General features: G+C 44.7%; 1 protein-coding gene across 1 annotated transcript; it reads right to left on the bottom strand.

Annotated features, from left to right (window-relative positions):
* Positions 1-14,380: 14,380 nt before the first annotated feature.
* On the bottom strand, positions 14,381-15,921 carry LOC115956618. Its single transcript, XM_031074939.1, has 3 exons — positions 15,605-15,921; positions 14,957-15,504; positions 14,381-14,636 (listed from the first exon to the last, which is right to left on the bottom strand). Exons 1-3 carry the CDS (start codon positions 15,919-15,921, stop codon positions 14,599-14,601), a joined length of 903 nt encoding a protein of 300 aa, XP_030930799.1. The 3' UTR covers positions 14,381-14,598.
* Positions 15,922-18,240: the final 2,319 nt, after the last annotated feature.

Genomic DNA, 18,240 nt, shown 5'->3' with positions numbered 1-18,240 from the left:
GAGGACGTGGCGAGTGTGGCCAGCGAGTCTGCATGGGTGTTTACACTCCTGGAGATGTGCGTCAGATTGAAAGATTCAAAATTCGTCTGTAGCCGCTTGACTTGTCCCAGATACTCTTGCATCCTGGTATCTCGAGCTTCCAGCTCACCCATCACTTGTCCGACCACTAGTCTGGAGTCCGAGAATGCTTCTATTACTGTGCCGCCCAATCTGTGAACCATCATCATCCCTTGAAGTAAGGCTTCGTATTCGGCTTCATTGTTCGTGGCCGAGAACCCGAGCCTCAAAGATTTTTCAATAGCAGCACCGTCCGGGGATATTATAACTATCCCAACTCCTGACCCTCTTTGGTTAGCCGCTCCATCCACGTAGACCTTCCATGGCCTGGTCCCGACTGCTGAAATCACGCCAACCGACTTCTCATCCATGTCTTTCTTCTCAGTCATTGTTTCTAAAGAGGGCTCAGCAAACTCTGCCACCAAGTCCGCGAGGACCTGTCCCTTGACGGAGGATCTGGGCATATATTTGATGTCAAAGGCTCCCAGGAGCGCACTCCACATGGCGATCCTGCCTGTATAGTCAGCGCTGCGAAGCACTGCTCGAAGGGGAAGCTGAGTTAAAACGATGACCGTATGCGCCTGAAAGTAATGAGGGAGCTTACGGGTCGCATGCACTATCGCCAGAATTGCCTTTTCCAAAGGAAGGTACCGTACCTCGGCTTCGTGCAATGATTTGCTCACATAGTAAACCGGCCGCTGCACCCCATTGTCATCCCGTATCAGCACCAAGCTCACAGCATGGGGAGCTACGGCAATATATGCAAACAGCACCTCATCTGCCTCAGGGCTGGACATGATGGGTGGTCGAGACAGGTAGTCCTTAAGCTGCTGGAAAGCCTGAGCGCAATCCTCCGACCATTCAAACCCTTTCCATTTGTTTATCAGGAGGTAAAAAGGCCGACATCGATCCGCCGATCGTGATATGAACCGGTTCAGTGCTGCAATCATGCCAGTGAGCTTCTGCACTTCCTTCGGATTCCGAGGAACCTGTAGGCTGTTAATGGCTTTGATCTGGTCGGGACTTACTTCTATTCCCCTGTGAGTGACCATGTACCCTAAGAATTTCCCAGACCCGACCCCAAATGAGCATTTGGAAGCATTCAGCCGCAACCGGTGCTTTCTTAAGATAGCGAAGATCGCTCCGAGGTCACTCACGTGCTCGGAAACCCTTTTGCTCTTCACAACCATGTCGTCTATATAAATCTCAATGATCTTGCCCAGCTGTGGCTCGAACATCCGAGTCATCATCCTTTGATATGTTGAGCCTGCGTTCTTCAGCCCAAACGGCATCACCTTATAATGATAGTTTCCGATGGGCGTCATGAAAGCCGTTTTTTCTTGGTCGTCAGGCGCAAGGGGTATCTGATGATAGCCTTGAAAGGCGTCCAGGAAGCTCATTCGAGGGTGGCCCACGGTTGCATCCACCAATCGGTCGATTCGGGGTAGGGGGAATGGGTCTTTCGGGCATGCCTTGTTCAGGTCCGTGAAGTCCACACAGACCCTCCACTTCCCTGTCTTCTTTCTTACCACCACTGTGTTCGCCAACCATTCGGGGTAAAAGACCTCTTTGATAGCCCCTGCCCTTTTTAATTTCGCCACCTCGTCCCTTACGGCACTGGCGTGTTCCTTCGAAGGACGTCGAGGCGGCTGTTTCTTTGGAGTTGAAGAGGGGTTGACGTTCAGGTGGTGACAAATAAAGCTGGGATCAACTCCCGGGGCGTCGTAGGCGTCCCACGCGAACACGTCGACATTCTCTCTGAGAAATCCGACCAACTCCTCTTTTTCCTGGGAAGGTAATTCAGAGCCGACCTGAAAGAACTTCTCAGGGTCGTCATTGACAGCAATCCTATCCAGACCTTCGCACCTTATCTCCTCGGCCAGCCCCTCGCCTTGGCTCGCCGAGGGAGTTGGTTGCTATAAGCTCTCCGGGACCGAGGACTTGATTGGGGGCTGATGTAAAACGGCGGCCACCATACACTTCCTAGCCACGGCTTGATCTCCTCGGAGCTCTTCCACTTGTCCTCGGGAGGGGTATTTCACTTTTTGGTGAAGTGTGGAGGTCACGGCCTCCAGGGCATGGATCCACGGCCTTGCCATTATCGCAGTGTAAGGCGAATAAGCGTCAACCACAATAAAATTTACCTCCACTATCTCCGCCCCAGTCTGTACGGGCAGTCGGATCTGCCCTTTTGGCGTGACCATCCTTCCCTCAAAACTGAGAAGAGGGGAGTCATAAGCGGCCAAATCTTCTGGCTTCAGGTTCAGCCCCTTGTATAGGTCGGGGTACATTATCTCTACCGCGCTTCCCGAATCCACCATCACCCTCTTCACGTCGAAGCCCCCGATCCTCAGCGTGACCACCAAGGCATCATCGTGGGGTTGAATAGTTCCTCTCTTATCTTCGTCCGAGAAACCCAGTACCAGAGAGCTTCCCTTTCTTGACCTTTTGGGCTCTCCTTGCCTACCCTCAGGGGGGAACCGATCAACAACTAACACCCTGGGAGTGGGTGGCCCCGTCCTTCCTGGTGCAGCAAGGATGACATGTATCGTCCCGGTGGGGGGTCCCAAGGACACGTCCTTTCGGGGCTCTTGTGTTGTTTGGCCGGGATGGCCACTTGACGGGTGCAGTAGGTGACGTAGCTTTCCTTCTCGGACCAACTGATCTAGGTGATTCCATAGATTCCTGCAGTCCTCAGTAGTATGCCCATGATCCTGATGATAGTGGCAGTACAGGTTCCGGTTACGCCTGGAAGAGTCTCCGGCCATCTTTCCTGGCCACCTGAAGTAGGGCTCATTCCGTACTTTCTCCAACACTTGTTGTACTGGCTCCCTGAATATGGCATTCACTACCTGCGGGTTGCTCTGGCCCGCCTGTCGCGAAAAATCTCTCCTCGGCTGACCAGGATTGTGCCGTTCCGACCTGAAGTCGTTTGCTTTGGGGGGGATAACTTTATCCTTACCCCTCCCTTGCAGTTGATCTTCCTCCACTCTTTTGTACTTGTTAATCCTATCCCTCAGCTGATCGATGTTGGCAACCGGTTTACCAGTGAGGGATTTCCTCAAGCCATGGTCGGTGGGGAGCCCGCTCTTGAACGTGCTGATAGCGACCGCATCATGGTTGTCATCCAGGTCGTTGTACACCTCCCAGTATCTGTCCGAGTATGCTTTCAGAGTCTCTCCCTCGTGCATGGACAAGGACAGTAGCGAACCGAGGGGCCTGGGGACTCTGGTGCTGGTGATGAAGCGGGTGCAGAAATCCCGAGTGAGCTGCTTGTATGAGCTTACGGAATTTGCCTTTAGGCCATTGAACCACCTCATCGCCATTGATCCCAGGCTGGATGGGAAGATTTTACACATCAGGGCCTCATCTTTCGAGTAGATCGCCATCTTTTGGTTAAACTGGCTCACATGCTCTACCGGGTCCGTTCGACCGCTATAGATGGTGAATGTCGGCTGGTTGAACCGTCGAGGCAGCTTAGCCCCTTCAATTCTATACGTGAAGGGGGATCTTGAGACCTGGTCCAACGCCTTCTTCATGGCATCGTTTCCCGAGCCCCTGCTGGATGTGCTCTCATACTTCCGCACGTGGCGCGGTTCCTTTACGTAGGAAAAGGTTTCACTTGGGGGGGTCCTTGACCTCCGTCGGTAACTCACATCCTCCGCATTAGAGGACCCGTCTGAGTCTGAAGGAGATCGTTTTCGCTGGGTTCGTCGCAACTTTCTCTTCAGATCATCTATCTCTCTCTGCATGTCCTGGTGACTCTTTCGCCTCTGGGAAGCGTGGCTTCCTATCTGAGTGTGACTCTGGCTTGTCCGGATAGTTTGCACACTTCCCTCACGATCTCCCCTGTGGCCTGGGTTGACGGGGTTATTCTGCCTCGGGGACTCGACGGGTTGTGTCCGTTGGGAGTCGGCCTGGTGAGGATTCCCCTGGTGCGGATTTAGTTCTGCCATGCTTGACCGTTGCGCCTGCTGATGCCCTAGTTCTTCCCACAGACGGCGCCAATTGTGGTTGCACGATTTTCTTGGCCCAAATTCTAATGATCAGGCTTTGACCCAAGACGCAACCCACAATGAATGTTCGTAGAGAATGGGTGAAAGAACTTGGCTTCAGTGAGCCTGTTCGGTCGAATGCATGGATAAGGTGGTTGCAGAAGATAAAAGACACGGGGAAGATTTCTCAAGTCTCCTTATATTCCTTTTCTCTTTAGGTCTTCATACAGTTTTTTCCGTCCCCTTCTTTGGGGGACTGTATTACATTATATAGCTCTCCTTCTTTCATCTAAACCTTACACCTGTTGATCATCTAAGCATCCACTTGAGCGCCTGTCCCATCAGCCGCCCTCACCACTCCCTTTGTGAGTTGCAGAGGTCAAGGCGGTACTGTTCAGGGGTCTTTTCCTCATTAATGCGGCCAAGAGGTTGGTTGGGGCGCAATTAATGTGGTGGTAGCTTTTCGAGGGATATTTTGGATTTTATTCATTTTATATGTCTGGAGGGTGAACTGAATTGGTTGGGGATGGCTCTTGGTCTGGGCTTCGTGATATCCGAGGAGGAGTTTCTCCTCGGATAGGCTTCTTGGGCGTTGCTGGGATTGAGTAACGCTTCATGTGTGGCCTCTCCTCGGAAAGGAAGCTCCTCGGATGGGCCTGGATTTGGAGTGGCCCATTATTTTTGGGCCGGGCCCCACAAGGGGCATTATGGTTATTTTAATCTTATACTTACAAAATTTGGCTATCCAACAATCAATTAGGACAAATCAAATTATTTTTGGCATCCTCTTGATTCCACGATCAAATGGTGATTTTTGTAATTTTATGCACAAATTGAAAGTTTTGAAATTCCAAATAAGGTGGATAAAATACAATATCAACAATATGAAACAACCAAAAATTATACCTACGACAAACTAAGCAGTACGCACTACTAAGCACATTATAATAGAACAAATGATCGATTCCACCAAGTTGGCAAGATTAATGAAAAATCACCCAATTGATCAAATTACACCCCCACCCCCACAACCCCCCTCCCTCCCCCCCCCAAAAAAAAAAAAAAAAAAAAAAAACCAACATTAGAATCTACTTTTAAACTTGGAACTGTAGATATAAGAATAGGTATAAATTGAATAATATTGTGCTCCATACTAATTTTCGTGTTTCAATAATCAGTTACAGATGAGATAGGAGTAATCTATTATATTGCTAACTTCAAACTGATGATCTGATTTTATCACTTTGTTGTAGTGGATGTGATTATCTTGATAGGAGCCTTATCGGATAAGCTCTGCTTCAACAGTAGATATGCATACAAATGAACAACCATCAATAATCCAAATCCAAAACTTCAAAGGAACTGTGGGAAAAGACAACTAGCATAATCAAAGGAGACAAAATGAAAATTACCTACAAAGGCCTCTGAAAGCCTCTTCACTGAAGAACGATTCCAGGCCTTCCTTCCTAATGGAATAGCTACACAAGGAAATGTTAGTATTTAATTCTCTATAAAATTTTATCGTTTACATGCAAAAGACACAGAATTTTGGAGGTCAAGTATATACAAAAAAGAGAAAATACCTCCTTGTCAAGTGTAGGAAGCAACGATGGAACCTGCTGTGATGCTAGACAAAGAGGATTTTGGAGTACTTTTTTGATGAGACAAAGGCAGGTCTCACCAAAACCAGGAAGGTGATAAGAACTTTTTTTTTTTTTTGAGAAGGAAGATGAAATTTCATTAGCAATTAAACCCGAAGGTCAGACCTTACAAAAGAAGAGATGTCTGGAGGAACAGACTCCAACCAGACCTCTAAGGGGCAAGATAATCTCACTCTTTGGGCTAAGGCATGCGCTACTACATTTCCTTGCCTACCAATACAAGAGAAAGAGCAACTCTGAAAAGAGTTTTGGTAAGACAAAGTGTCTTTTAAGCCTCCTTGGGAGTGGGCCACGTCCCTATCCTGAAGGGACCTGATAACATTGGATGAGTCACCTTCAAAAACCGAATTAAAGAAACCCATTTCTGCAGAAAAAAGAACAGCACGTCGGGCGGCTAGAATCTCTACAATTTCAACTGATTAGGGTTTCATAATTTTTTTCGATAGAGCCGCCAAAACCCCTCCCTCCAAATTCCGAATCACTACACCAATCCCTGCACTATCCGACTCTCCAAACAAGGCTCCATCAAAGTTAATTTTCACCTGGTTTTCATATGGTGGACACCAACTTGCCGCTGTTGCTGCACTTCTCACGGGTAGCCTCTGTTGGCCAAACCTATCTGTAAAGTTCTGTAGACAGTTTTTAGCAAAATCGGCTACTCTGTCCAAAGGTATTGTGGCAGATTGGAGTCGAGACTTATTCCGGTGGTGCCATACGGACCAGGCCATGACTGCAAACAAAGGGAACAACCGATGATTTTTTTGCACTGAGTGAACCAGGTCCGAAAATGAACCTTCCTTGTCCTGTGTGTTAACCAGCCAGCCAAACCTTCTTTGCCACACTTGGCGAACCTTAGAACAACCCCACAACGCGTGCTTGACATCTTCAAGATGGTTTGAGTAGAGATGGCACACATTTTCTTGTATGATAGTTCTCTTCCTCAGATTTTCTTTAGTGGGCAATGAGTTGGTGCATGGCTTCCATAAGAAGTGCTTGATCTTTCTTGGGACTTTGAGTTTCCACACACCCTTCCAAAAATCCCTTCGAGCCTCAGCAGCGTCAGTTTCAAGACCACAAGCCTATTGGTCCTCACAAAGGATTTTGTACCCCGACTTCACTGAATAAGAACCATTTCGTTCGGCAGTCCAAACAAAGGTATCAGCCTGAGGAGTGGTACAAAGGGGTTGGGCTATGATGCACTGGGCATCAGGGGGGTAGAAGCATTGATCAATCAAGCCTAAGTTCCACCAACCTGAGTTGGGGTTAATGAGCCCATTGGCTGTTGTAGTCTAAGCAAGTATCCCTTTGTGGAAAATGATTCTACCTGCATTAGCATTTGGTAGCCAAGCATCATGGAAAAACCGAATTTTTTTACCATCCCCCATTCTCCAACGACCATTTCTTTCAATTAAGTTTTTAGAATGAAGAATACTCTTCCATGCAAATGAACCCGATGCTGACTTAGCTTCAAACACACTGCAATTAGGAAAGTACTTGGCCTTAAACACTTTGTAAAAGAAGGAATCCGTGTCATGTATCAATCCCCAAACATGCTTCGCTAGCATTGCCTTATTGAACTTATAGAGGTCTTTAAACCTAAACCACCGTCTAGTTTTGGCTTACACAAAACCTCCCACTTCTTCTAGTGGATTTTTCTTCTTTCACCCCTTTGACCCCACCAAAATTTCTAGATAAGCATTTCAATGTCTTGGCAAAGACCCACCGGAAGACGAAAACAACTCATAGCGAAGGTGGGGATAGCTTGGACTACTGCTTTCAACAACACTTCTTTGCCTGCTTGAGAAAGTAATTTCTCCTTCCACCCTTGAGGTTTTCCCCACACCCTATCTTTGATGTAATTCAAACTAGCTTTCTTGTTTCTTCTCACCACCGTTGGCAATCCCAGATACTTCTCGTATTCTTTGATCTCGGCAACACCCAACAGGTTTTTTATAGTCTCTTTTGTAGAATCCAAGACATTTTTGCTAAAGAACAAAGAGGTTTTTGTAGAGTTAATCTTCTGACCTAAAGCCTTCTCATAGAGATTCAAAAGGGCCTGGATACTTCCCACATCATCTACCTGAGCCCGACAAAAAAGTAGACTATTATCTGCAAAAAATAAGTGCGAAATCTTTGGATCGGAGCGACAAAGAGAGAAACCCTCAATCTAACCACCATCAACTGCGTGTTGAATAAGCCCATTCAAACCCTCCAAGCACAGTAAGAAGAGATGTGGAGACAAGGGATCCTTTACCTGATACCTCTAGTTGGAATGATGCGGCCTTTAGGTTCACCGTTTACCAAAATGGAGTAAGTAACCGATTGAATACACTCCATTATCCACCCTATCCAAGTAGGATGGAAGCCCATTTTCTCCATGTTCTTCCTCAGAAAACCCCACTCCAACCTGTCATAAGCCTTACTCATGTCTAATTTTAAGGCAACATGTCCCACTTTACCCACTTTCTTCATCTTCATATGGTGTAAAGTCTTAAAAGCCACTAGAATGTTGTCCGAGATAGCTTTGTCTGATTGGAAAGCACTTTGAGTCTCCGAGATAATCTGGGGCAGCACTCGTTTTAATCTGTTGGCCAACACTTTGGAGACAAGTTTATATAAGACATTACAAAGCGCTATAGGGCGAAACTCAGAAATAAATTTCGGGCTCTTGACCTTAGGGATGAGTGTGATATAAGTATGGTTAAGACATGGCAATACTTCTTTGGAATTTAAACAGAATAAAACAGCCTTAACAATATCATCACCAATACTATCCCAAAAATGTTGGAAGAAAAGTGGAGGCATACCATCGGGACCGGGGGCTTTTAAAGGTGCCATCTGTTTTAGGGTTGTCTCGACCTCCTCCTTGGTAAAAGCTTCAACCAAGCCATCATTCATGTCTGAACTCACCACCCTTTTTGTGTGTTGAACCACCATCTCCATGTCACACGGGTTTGAGGAGGAAAAGAGCTTGCTATAAAAATCCATAATCATGGCTGAGACATTTTCTTCTCCTGAAGCCAATACCCTATCTGAATCATGAAGTTCGGATATAGAGTTTCGGCGAAAGTGCTGAGACGCCCTATTATGGAAATACTTCATGTTGTTATCACCCGAGACCAGCTAGTAGGAGCGGCTTCTCTGTTGCCACATTTGCTCTTCCATATGAAGGAACTCATTTACTTCGGATTTTAATTGCAGGAAGACATCCACATTGCCCCCTTGTAATGCCACCACCTCTGCTTTGCTCAGCAGCTTCTTATTATCCACTAAGGTCCGAGAAATATTGCACACTGAATTCTTGCTCCACTTCTTAAGTTTTGCTTGACACCTATCTATTTTTCCCATGACTGTTACCATGGGAGAGCCCGATTGTTCTGCCGCCCAAGACCGGGCCACTGTATCATGACACCCTTCCTTTTCGAGCCAAAATTGTTCATCTTGCCACGGTCGCTGAGGTTTCACTAAAATGCCCTCGGGAAGGATTACGATAGGACTATGATCGAATTGCTCACACACCAAGGATTGAACCTTAGTTGTTGGAAATCGCTCTATCCAATCAGTCGTACTAACTGCTCTGTCAAGACGTTCCCAAATTCCACTTGAGGGATAATTCTTGAACCATGTAAACTTTTTCCCCTTGAAACCCAAATCCAACAAACTACATTCATCGAGCACCTCTCTAAACTTTTGCATCTGGCCATAAGGGTGAGGATGTCCCCCTCTCTTTTCATGAGACTTCACAAGTTCATTGAAATCTCCCCCACACAACCATGGTAGGGAACATTGATTATGGAGATTTCTTAATAAATTCCATGAATCCGAGCGACGATGAGTCTCCGGAATTCCATAAAAACCTGTAAATCTCCATGCTTTGTGGGTACCTCCAAAAATAATTGTGTCGATGTGATTGAGGGTGGATGAAACAACCCGTAAATCAAAATCTTTTTTCCAAAAAATGGCTAAACCACTGCCATGATTAATTTTTGAGACACCATAGTGGTGACCGAATTGTAACGAATCACGAATACCTGCAAGCCTAGCTTTAACTAGCCATGTTTCGGCTAAGAACACAACTGTAGGATCTTGTGCTCGGATAATATCCTCAAGCTCTTGAACTGTCTGCCGGTTCTCAAGCCTTCGACAGTTCCAACATAGGATACTCATAACCTGTAGCAGGGCTGGGAACCAGCCGCCACCAAAACATCAGAATTTTCCTTATCATCCTGAGAAACTATGTACTTCTTATTTGGTGCTTCAACCTGATTAGAGTCCCTCACAAAAACTCTTTTTTGTCCTACATGAACAAGCAAGGCTTCCTTACTGCCTGGAGAGGGACGCAGTACCCGTGACCATTTTGGTCTTGACCCAAGAGAGCCTTGCTTTGTTATTTGATGATTGGAGATGTTAGCTAACATGGGGCCATGGGTCATGTGATTTTCTTGTTTCAAAAAAAGCTCATGCTGAGAATAAGACTTAGTAGAATTAGCTAAGGGGTTGGCTTGAATTACATCAAGATAGGGCCCACTAGGTGACTCAAAAAGAGGAGCAACTAAAGGAGTTTGCTGTGGAAAAGTTGGCTCAAAAGTTTCGTGTTTCCCTTCCTGCCCTTCAGTAGTATTCAGCTTCTTAGTCACATGATCACATCTCCTACATTGACCCTCAAAACCCGGCGGAATCCTATCCTTTAATCCTGAAGAGTCAGACACAGCAGGTGGGTTAGAGCAAGAAGGCGTGGGAAAGGGGATTACCTTGGGATATACCTTCCTCAAGTCTTGATCAAGTCCCTTTTCCCACTGCATCACCTCTGTCAGCACGGTACTGGTGCCTAGTGGGTCTGAAGAATTTGCACTCAAAGAGGAAGTTTCAGTTCTCATCTTTACAACTGACCCGCCAGCCTTGCCAAGATCATGTAATGTAGCTGGCTTCTCTAATGTCACTTCCAAAGCCTTTTTTTCTCCTGTCGCGCTGTTGCCACCTTGGGAAGACCCCCCAGACCCAAGGTTCGGTCCCTTTCCTATCTTTTCCTTGAGCAAGCTGGATGGAACAGTGGGCTTTTTCATCCCAAGTCCGGTCGTCCCACCTCTGAAGTCCTGGTAACCACCCCCACCTTGGTTTTCAAGTTCTTTTGTAAACCTCCTTGTAGGTTCACCTCTCAGCCATGCCCCATACTGAAAGCTTTCCTCTCCCATTTGGTTATTAGCAGTAGATAATGGGCACTCTCTAAGGGAGTGACTAAGCAAACCGCACCAGTAGCAAAAATTAGGAAGTCTCTCAAACTTGAGCTAACCCACCTAGACTCGCCTCCTTCAATGGTAATTTTCTTGCCTCTGATAAGTTTTTTAGTAACGTCGATCGTAACTCTCACTCTAAGACATTTACCCCAGTTCACGACGGAATCAGGGGCATCAACTTCCATGACTGTCCCCAAGGTGGACCCAATTGCCCAACCGGTTTCCTTTGTTCTACTATTCAGGGGAAGATTAAAGATCTGAATCCAAAATGGCAACCATTTTACCTCAATCTCCTTTGGGTTTAACTCACCTTCAAACTCTTGTAGGAGCATTAACTGTTTCTCAAAGCTCTATGGGCACATATCAAGAATTTTCTTCTTATCTTTATCGTCTCCAAACTCCACCAGATACAGATCAGCTTCTAACTCAGAGAAATTGACCCACTTATCCGTTTTCCATAGCATCCTCAAATTTTTCCTCAGTGTATCTAGGCTTATACTTCTAGGGGTCATGATCTTCATAATAGCACAATTTTTCCCCATCTCTTTTGCAGCTTTAGTACTACTACTGCCCAGTACGACACCTTTATCCTCCTTATTCGTGAAGGTCAGCTTCCTCCACAACACTTCCAGCTCCTCTGTCATTAGTAAACTATTGTCTTAGATCACCTCTGTTAGAAATACTGGAAGATTGTATTGTATTTCTTTATAAGAGAATATACATCAGAGCCTTATATTGGAGGCATAAGTGTGCGGTACAAGTAAAGTGTAGTACGAGTACAAGTGTGCTATACAAGAAAGGTAATTGGGCCTAAAGCCCATAATATAATACAATATACATTAACAACCCCCCTCAAACTCAAGGTGGATGTGAGACCTCCTTGAGGTTGTCAACCAAATCACGAGTGCGTCCCTTAGGAAGTGACTTGGTGAAGATATCTGCAAGTTGATCTTTGGAGGAGACGGAGAAGAGCTTGAGAGCACCATGGACAAGATGATAACGGATAAAATGACAATCAATCTCGATGTGTTTAGTCCGTTCATGAAAGACATCATTGTGAGCAATATGAATGGCACTCTGGTTGTCACAATAAAGGGGAGTAGCAGAGGATGTGGACACACCTAAATCCTTAAGAAGCCATCGTAGCCAAAGGAGCTCAGATGTGGTATCAGCAAGGGCACGATATTCTGCTTCAGTACTGGAGCGGGCCACAAAGGTTTGTTTCTTACTTCGCCAAGAAATTAAAGAAGAACCAAGGAGAAAGCAATAACCTGTAGTGGACCTGCGATCAGTGGGATCCCCTGCCCAATCAGCATCAGAAAATGCACGAAGTACAAGAGGAGACTGAGCTGAGTAGAAAAGGCCATGGAAGAGAGTGCCCTTCAAGTATCGAAGAATACGCAGAACAGCAGTATAGTGAGTAGATCGTGGAGCAGACAGATACTGGCTCACCTGATGAACAGCATAGGAGATGTCTGGACGAATAACTGTGAGATAAACTAGGCTGCCAATCAATCGTCTGTAAAGAGAAGGATTGGACAATGGTTTCCCCCCCGAGGGTGTCAAATGTGCATTAAGTTCAACCGGAGTGTCCACAGTCTTGCTGTCAGTGAGTCCAGCTCAAGATAAAAGGTTAGAAGCATACTTGGCTTGAGTAATATAAAGACCATCTGCGGAATGAGTAATTTCAAGACCCAAGAAATAACTGAGATGTCCAAGATCTTTCATCTCAAATTGCTGACTGAGAAAATCCTTGAGTTCTTGAATGCCACTGAAGTCATCACCAGTTATGATCATATCATCCACATATAGAAGAAGCAAAATGGTGCCTTTATCAGTACGACGAAGAAATAAGGCAGAATCATACGGACTGGCTGTGTAACCCAAGCGAAAGATAGTGGAGCTAAACTTGGCAAACCAAGCTCGTGGAGCTTGTTTAAGACCATAAAGTGCACGTCGAAGATGACAAACCTTGTTTGAGTCAACAGAGAGACCAGGAGGAGGTTGCATATAGACTGCTTCACTCAAATCCCCATTAAGGAAAGCATTTTTAACATCCATCTGAAAAAGATCCCATTTACTAGCAGCAGCAACAGCTAAGAGGGCACGAACAGATGAGATACGAGCAACTGGAGCAAAGGTCTCTTCATAATCAATCCCATACTCCTGTGTAAAACCTTTTGCAACAAGACGAGCCTTGTAGCGCTCAATGGACCCATCAGAGCGAGTCTTGATCTTATAGATCCACTTACAACCAACCACAGACTGTCCAGGAGGGAGAGTGACCAGATCCCAGGTATGGTTTTTGGTTAATGCATCAAGTTCCTCTTTCATTGCAATCTGCCATAAAGGGTCAGTGGAGGCCTCACGATAGGTTTGAGGCTCGTGAAGTGTAGCAAGGGCAGTGTAACAATGATAGTCAAGTAAATGTGTAGGAATGGATCTTACCCGGGTTGAGTGGCGATGTGGAATGTCTTGTGGAGGATCTTCAGGCGGAGCAGGAGCAGGGGACCCAGGCTCTAGGTGGGGTAGCTCGTCATCAACCTGTTCATCTTCAACCTGTCTAGGAGGAGTATCAAAAATATCTGGAGAAGGGTCTAAAGTATTTGTAGAAGGAACAAGAGACTCATCTGGAAAAATTTCTAAAACAGAGGAGGTAGTTAGGGAAGAACGAAAGTGAGAGAGTTCAACAAACAATCGATGTTCCCAAAAGACAACATTACGAGAAACACGAAGACGATGAGAGACAGGATCATAACACCTATACCCTTTTTGAGTTTCGCCATAACCAAGGAAACAACAAAGTCTAGATCGAGGCTCAAGTTTGTTGTGTTCATGAGGCTGAAGAAGAACGAAACAAGCAGATCCAAAGGATCGAAGGTGATGATACTCAGGAGGTGACCCAAAGAGACGCTCATACGGAGTCTGATTATGGATGACAGCACTTGGAATGCGATTAATCGCATGAACAGCATTAAGAGCAGCTTCACCCCAAAATGGAGCAGGAACTTTGGCAGAAAGAAGAAGAGCACGAACAGTGTCAAGAATATGACGAAGTTTTCTTTCGGCTCGACCATTTTGCTGAGAGGTACCTGGACAAGTTAGATGATGCACAGTGCCATAGGAATGTAACAAAGCTTGAAACGCATATTGAGTATATTCAAGAGCATTATCAGAACGAAAAGTTTTGATACGTTTGGAGAATTGGGTTTCAACCATTTTGGCAAAGTTGCTGTATATTGGTAAAATTTCAGAACGAGATTTCATAGGAAATATCCAACTATAACGAGAATAATCATCAATAAAGACAACAAAATATCGAGATCCACCAATACTAGCAACAGGAGAAGGTCCCCAAACATCAGAATGAATTAACTCAAAAATACTATTAGAAATGGATTCACTGTTATTAAAAGGCAAACTGGTTGTTTTCCTAACTGACATGAAGTACAATCAAAATTGTCTTTGGACACAGAACCCAACAGACCCCTAGAAGCTAACTGTTGTACCCGAGAAGATGATGCATGACCAAGACGAGAATGCCAAAGTGCAAGAGATGGTAAGGAAGAAACTGCAGCAGCTGCAGCAGCAACAGAAACAGGAGCAACAGGTGGAAGATGAAGATTGTCCACGGGAAACATACGCCCAACTCTAGGGCCGGTCCCAAGCTCTTGTCCCGTCCTCGGATCCTGCACAATACACCCAGAATAGTCAAAAATAAGGCGATAACCTAGTTCAGCTAATTGTCCCACAGAGCACAAATTATAGGACAGGTAAGGTACATGGAAGACTCCAGGAACAGAAAGGTTGGAGGTCGAAACAAAACCTAGACTATTCCCATGCATGGTGGAACCATCAGCTATATGAATATTTAGAAGGTGTGGTGCAGGGTCAAGTTTGGAGAATAAGGAGGAGTGAGGTGTCATGTGATTGCAACAGGCAGAGTCAAAGAGCCAAGTTTGAGACTTACCAGGCAGAACTGAGAGAGCAGTGGAAAGAGATGCATTACCAGCCATACGAACAGCTTGAGCTATGATCTCCTGTAGTTCAGTGGGAGAGAGGTTGATAGTGGATCCAGAAGACTGGGACTCAGCTGAAATGGAAGCCATCGGCAGAGTAGGCTCAGTATTAGCAACAGCAGCAGTAGATTTGTTGCGACGATAACAAGTCTCAATGGTGTGGCCAGGACGCTTGCAATAGTTGCAGAACTTTTTGTTGGTCTGCTTGCGACGATTGCTAGAGCCAGAGGAATCACCTGATTGTTGAGGTTGCTCTATGGGTGGAGCAGAAGGTGTAATAGCCAAAACATTGAGCTTATTCTGAGCTTGAAGGGTTGCAAGACGAGCTTCTTCTCTAACCAACTCATTCACAGCAGTATCAAGAGAGGGAGCAGGACTGCGATTTAGCAGCTGGCCTCGAATGGGTTCAAAGTCCTTGTGAAGGGACATCAGGAATTCATAGAGGCGAAATTCATCTCTGATGGAAGCATATTGTTGAGCATCCTTTGAGCATGCCCAAGTTGGATCAGAAAGGTCAATTTGGTCAAATGAAGCGAAGCTGATCATAGTAGTCATTGATGGATTGCCCTGGTTCTTGTCTGAGTTGATGCAATTCAACCACTAACTGATATTTCATGGAGCCATGAGTAGTGGAGTACCTTTTGGCCAACATATCCCACGCTGACTTGGCATCATCATAGCTGCCCAACAGGTTGGAAATGGAGGGAATGGAAGTGTTCCGAATCCATGTGAGGATCATGTGGTTGTGACTATCCCATTCAATCATACGACCAAGAAAGACAGTATCTTCTTCACTTGCTCCTTTGACAGGAATAGCGACTGCACCAGTACAGTAATGCCAGAGCATACGACCCTTAAGAAAACTGCGCATAGCTTGAGACCAAGATAAGTAATTCTTGTTCCCCTCCAATACAGTATTGATGGGGCGAGGAAGAAAAACATCCTTTTTATCCATTTAGAGACACAATATGCAAAAACAGAATGCAAAAATGAAATCTACGCGAAAAACTGGGTAAGGAGAACCTAGACTGCAAAAGTCAACCCTGGAGAAAAGTCAACGGTCAAAGTCAACAGCCAGTCAAAGTCCACGGTCAACGGTCAGCAGATGACGTCACAGGATGACGTGGCGCTGACGTCAGCAGATGAGTGGATGCTGACGCAACTAGGGCTGACGTGGCACTGATGACGTCACAGGTGACGTCAATTGGAACTGATGACGGCGCGTGTGGCGCGTGGGTCTCTGACGCAGAAAAATCAGGCCGCGCGTGACGGCGCGTGCAATACCGAATGACTTCGAGGCTTTCACCGCCAGGTAGATCGGTTCAAGACGAACACAGTGATATCTCCAGAAATTTGATCGAAGCAATATTCGTGGCGGCGATGACACGTGCAGTGTTCTGTGCAGTGTTGGACTACTCAACGACAGCGGCTGCAGGTCCGGAACCCAAGGACGACGGCTGAAGACGTCGGAGTTTCAACGGCGAGAGGCTGCGGCGACTGTTGTGATAGCGGAAGCGATGTTGAGAGTGGAGTAACACCAATATAGAAAAGACTGCTAAGAAAAGGTCAGAGCAGTGGCTCTGATACCATGTTAGAAATACTGGAAGATTGTATTGTATTTCTTTATAAGAGAATATACATCAGAGCCTTATATAGGAGGCGTAAGTGTGCGGTACAAGTAAAGTGTAGTACAAGTACAAGTGTGCTATACAAGAAAGGTAATTGGGCCTAAAGCCCATAATATAATACAATATACATTAACAACCTCACTACGGGGTTGCTATCTAGAGAAAACCAAACACACCCGACCTTACCAACGGAAGGTCACTGAAACTCTTGCAAGGGCTGCAAGATTGAGACTGCTGCTACGTGCATGAAACACGAGAGCACTAAAAAAAAGTATGGGGGTTCTAGAGCTTTTTAGGTGATAAGAACTTGATTGTGAAGAAGCACAATATGTGAAAGACCAGCAATGAAAACAATTCAGCATATTCAGCAGCTGTGTAACAGTTTATAAGCTTGTAGCTGTTGTTGTAATAGTTGTAAGCGTGTACTAGTTTAGTGCCAAATTCCATTTGGCATGTGCATAGCATGTGCCAAATTCCATTAGGCAGCTTGCAGTTAGTTGAGCAGGCGCTCGAAGGTAGTGATAAATATGGATTTGTAATTGTAACAAGGCAAGCTACGGGACTGAAGTTTGTTCTTCTTCTATTATGTTCTTAAACTCTTATCTCTTCATTTTGTTCATAAGCTCTACCATTCTTCCATTGGAGACCTGGCTATTTCGAATAAGCCTCCACAATCCTTATCTTAGGTTAGATTCTTATCACAAGGCAGGGCAATGGTTGTGCCGAAGACAGTCACTCAGGCCTGAGAGAGAGTTTTTGCCTTTTCTGTTTCAAAGGGGAAAATTTTGAGTAATTAGATTATATCAATGGTTGAGATTTGAGGTATTGCACCTCTAATCCTTTTGTAATAGAACTCTTGCGTTTGGCCTAATTTGTCCAATACGTGCTAGTCAAATTTGGACACGCAATGTAGCTCTCATGCATTTTGCTTAGTGATGAGCTAGTCCAATGTAAATTATTTTTTTGGGGTTGGGCATGCAAATTTTAGTTGGACTAACCATTTGCTAATCCAATGCTAATGCTCTAAGAGTCATATTTTCATTGGAAAGTGTCCTCTAACTTCAACCTGAATACAATGGACAAGTTTCTAATGTTAAAATAGTCAATCCTAAAATAAAACCCACTAAAACCCTACAAACCTATATATACAGGCGCAAACCCTATCATTTTAAAATTTCCCCTTGTTTCCTATATTTTTGTTATAAAAAATAAAAATTTATAGATAAAATTTAATTATTGATCCCCCTTAGAATTTTAAAATAAACGTACTACATTTATATAAACAATTAATGCATTCCTATATATAAAAAAATGATTAATGCATCATATTATTTTTTTTCCCTTATTACTCTTATGTCATATATAGCTCCTTAAATCAAAATGTATTAAAGATATATCTTCTTAAAAATAGTCAACTGACACATTTGTGGCGTTTCCCACACAAATAGCCAGATTTAAATTCCCCACCTTTATTATTGTAACTATCAAATTATCAAAAAAAAAAAAAAAGTATTCAAGATATGTATTTATTTAATTAAATAAGTAAATAAATTTAATAGAAGCCTTCTTGATTAACCAAAAAAAATTTTATTTATTTATTTTGCATTTAGAGAATTAGAAATATAGACATTTTATGGTTAAGAAAA

This window comes from Quercus lobata, chromosome 8, assembly GCF_001633185.2.
Source record: "Quercus lobata isolate SW786 chromosome 8, ValleyOak3.0 Primary Assembly, whole genome shotgun sequence".
In the NCBI taxonomy this organism is placed as follows: Eukaryota; Viridiplantae; Streptophyta; class Magnoliopsida; order Fagales; family Fagaceae; genus Quercus; species Quercus lobata.
The sequence above is the reverse complement of the archived record's forward strand: the minus strand, read 5'-3'. Positions and strand labels throughout refer to the sequence as shown.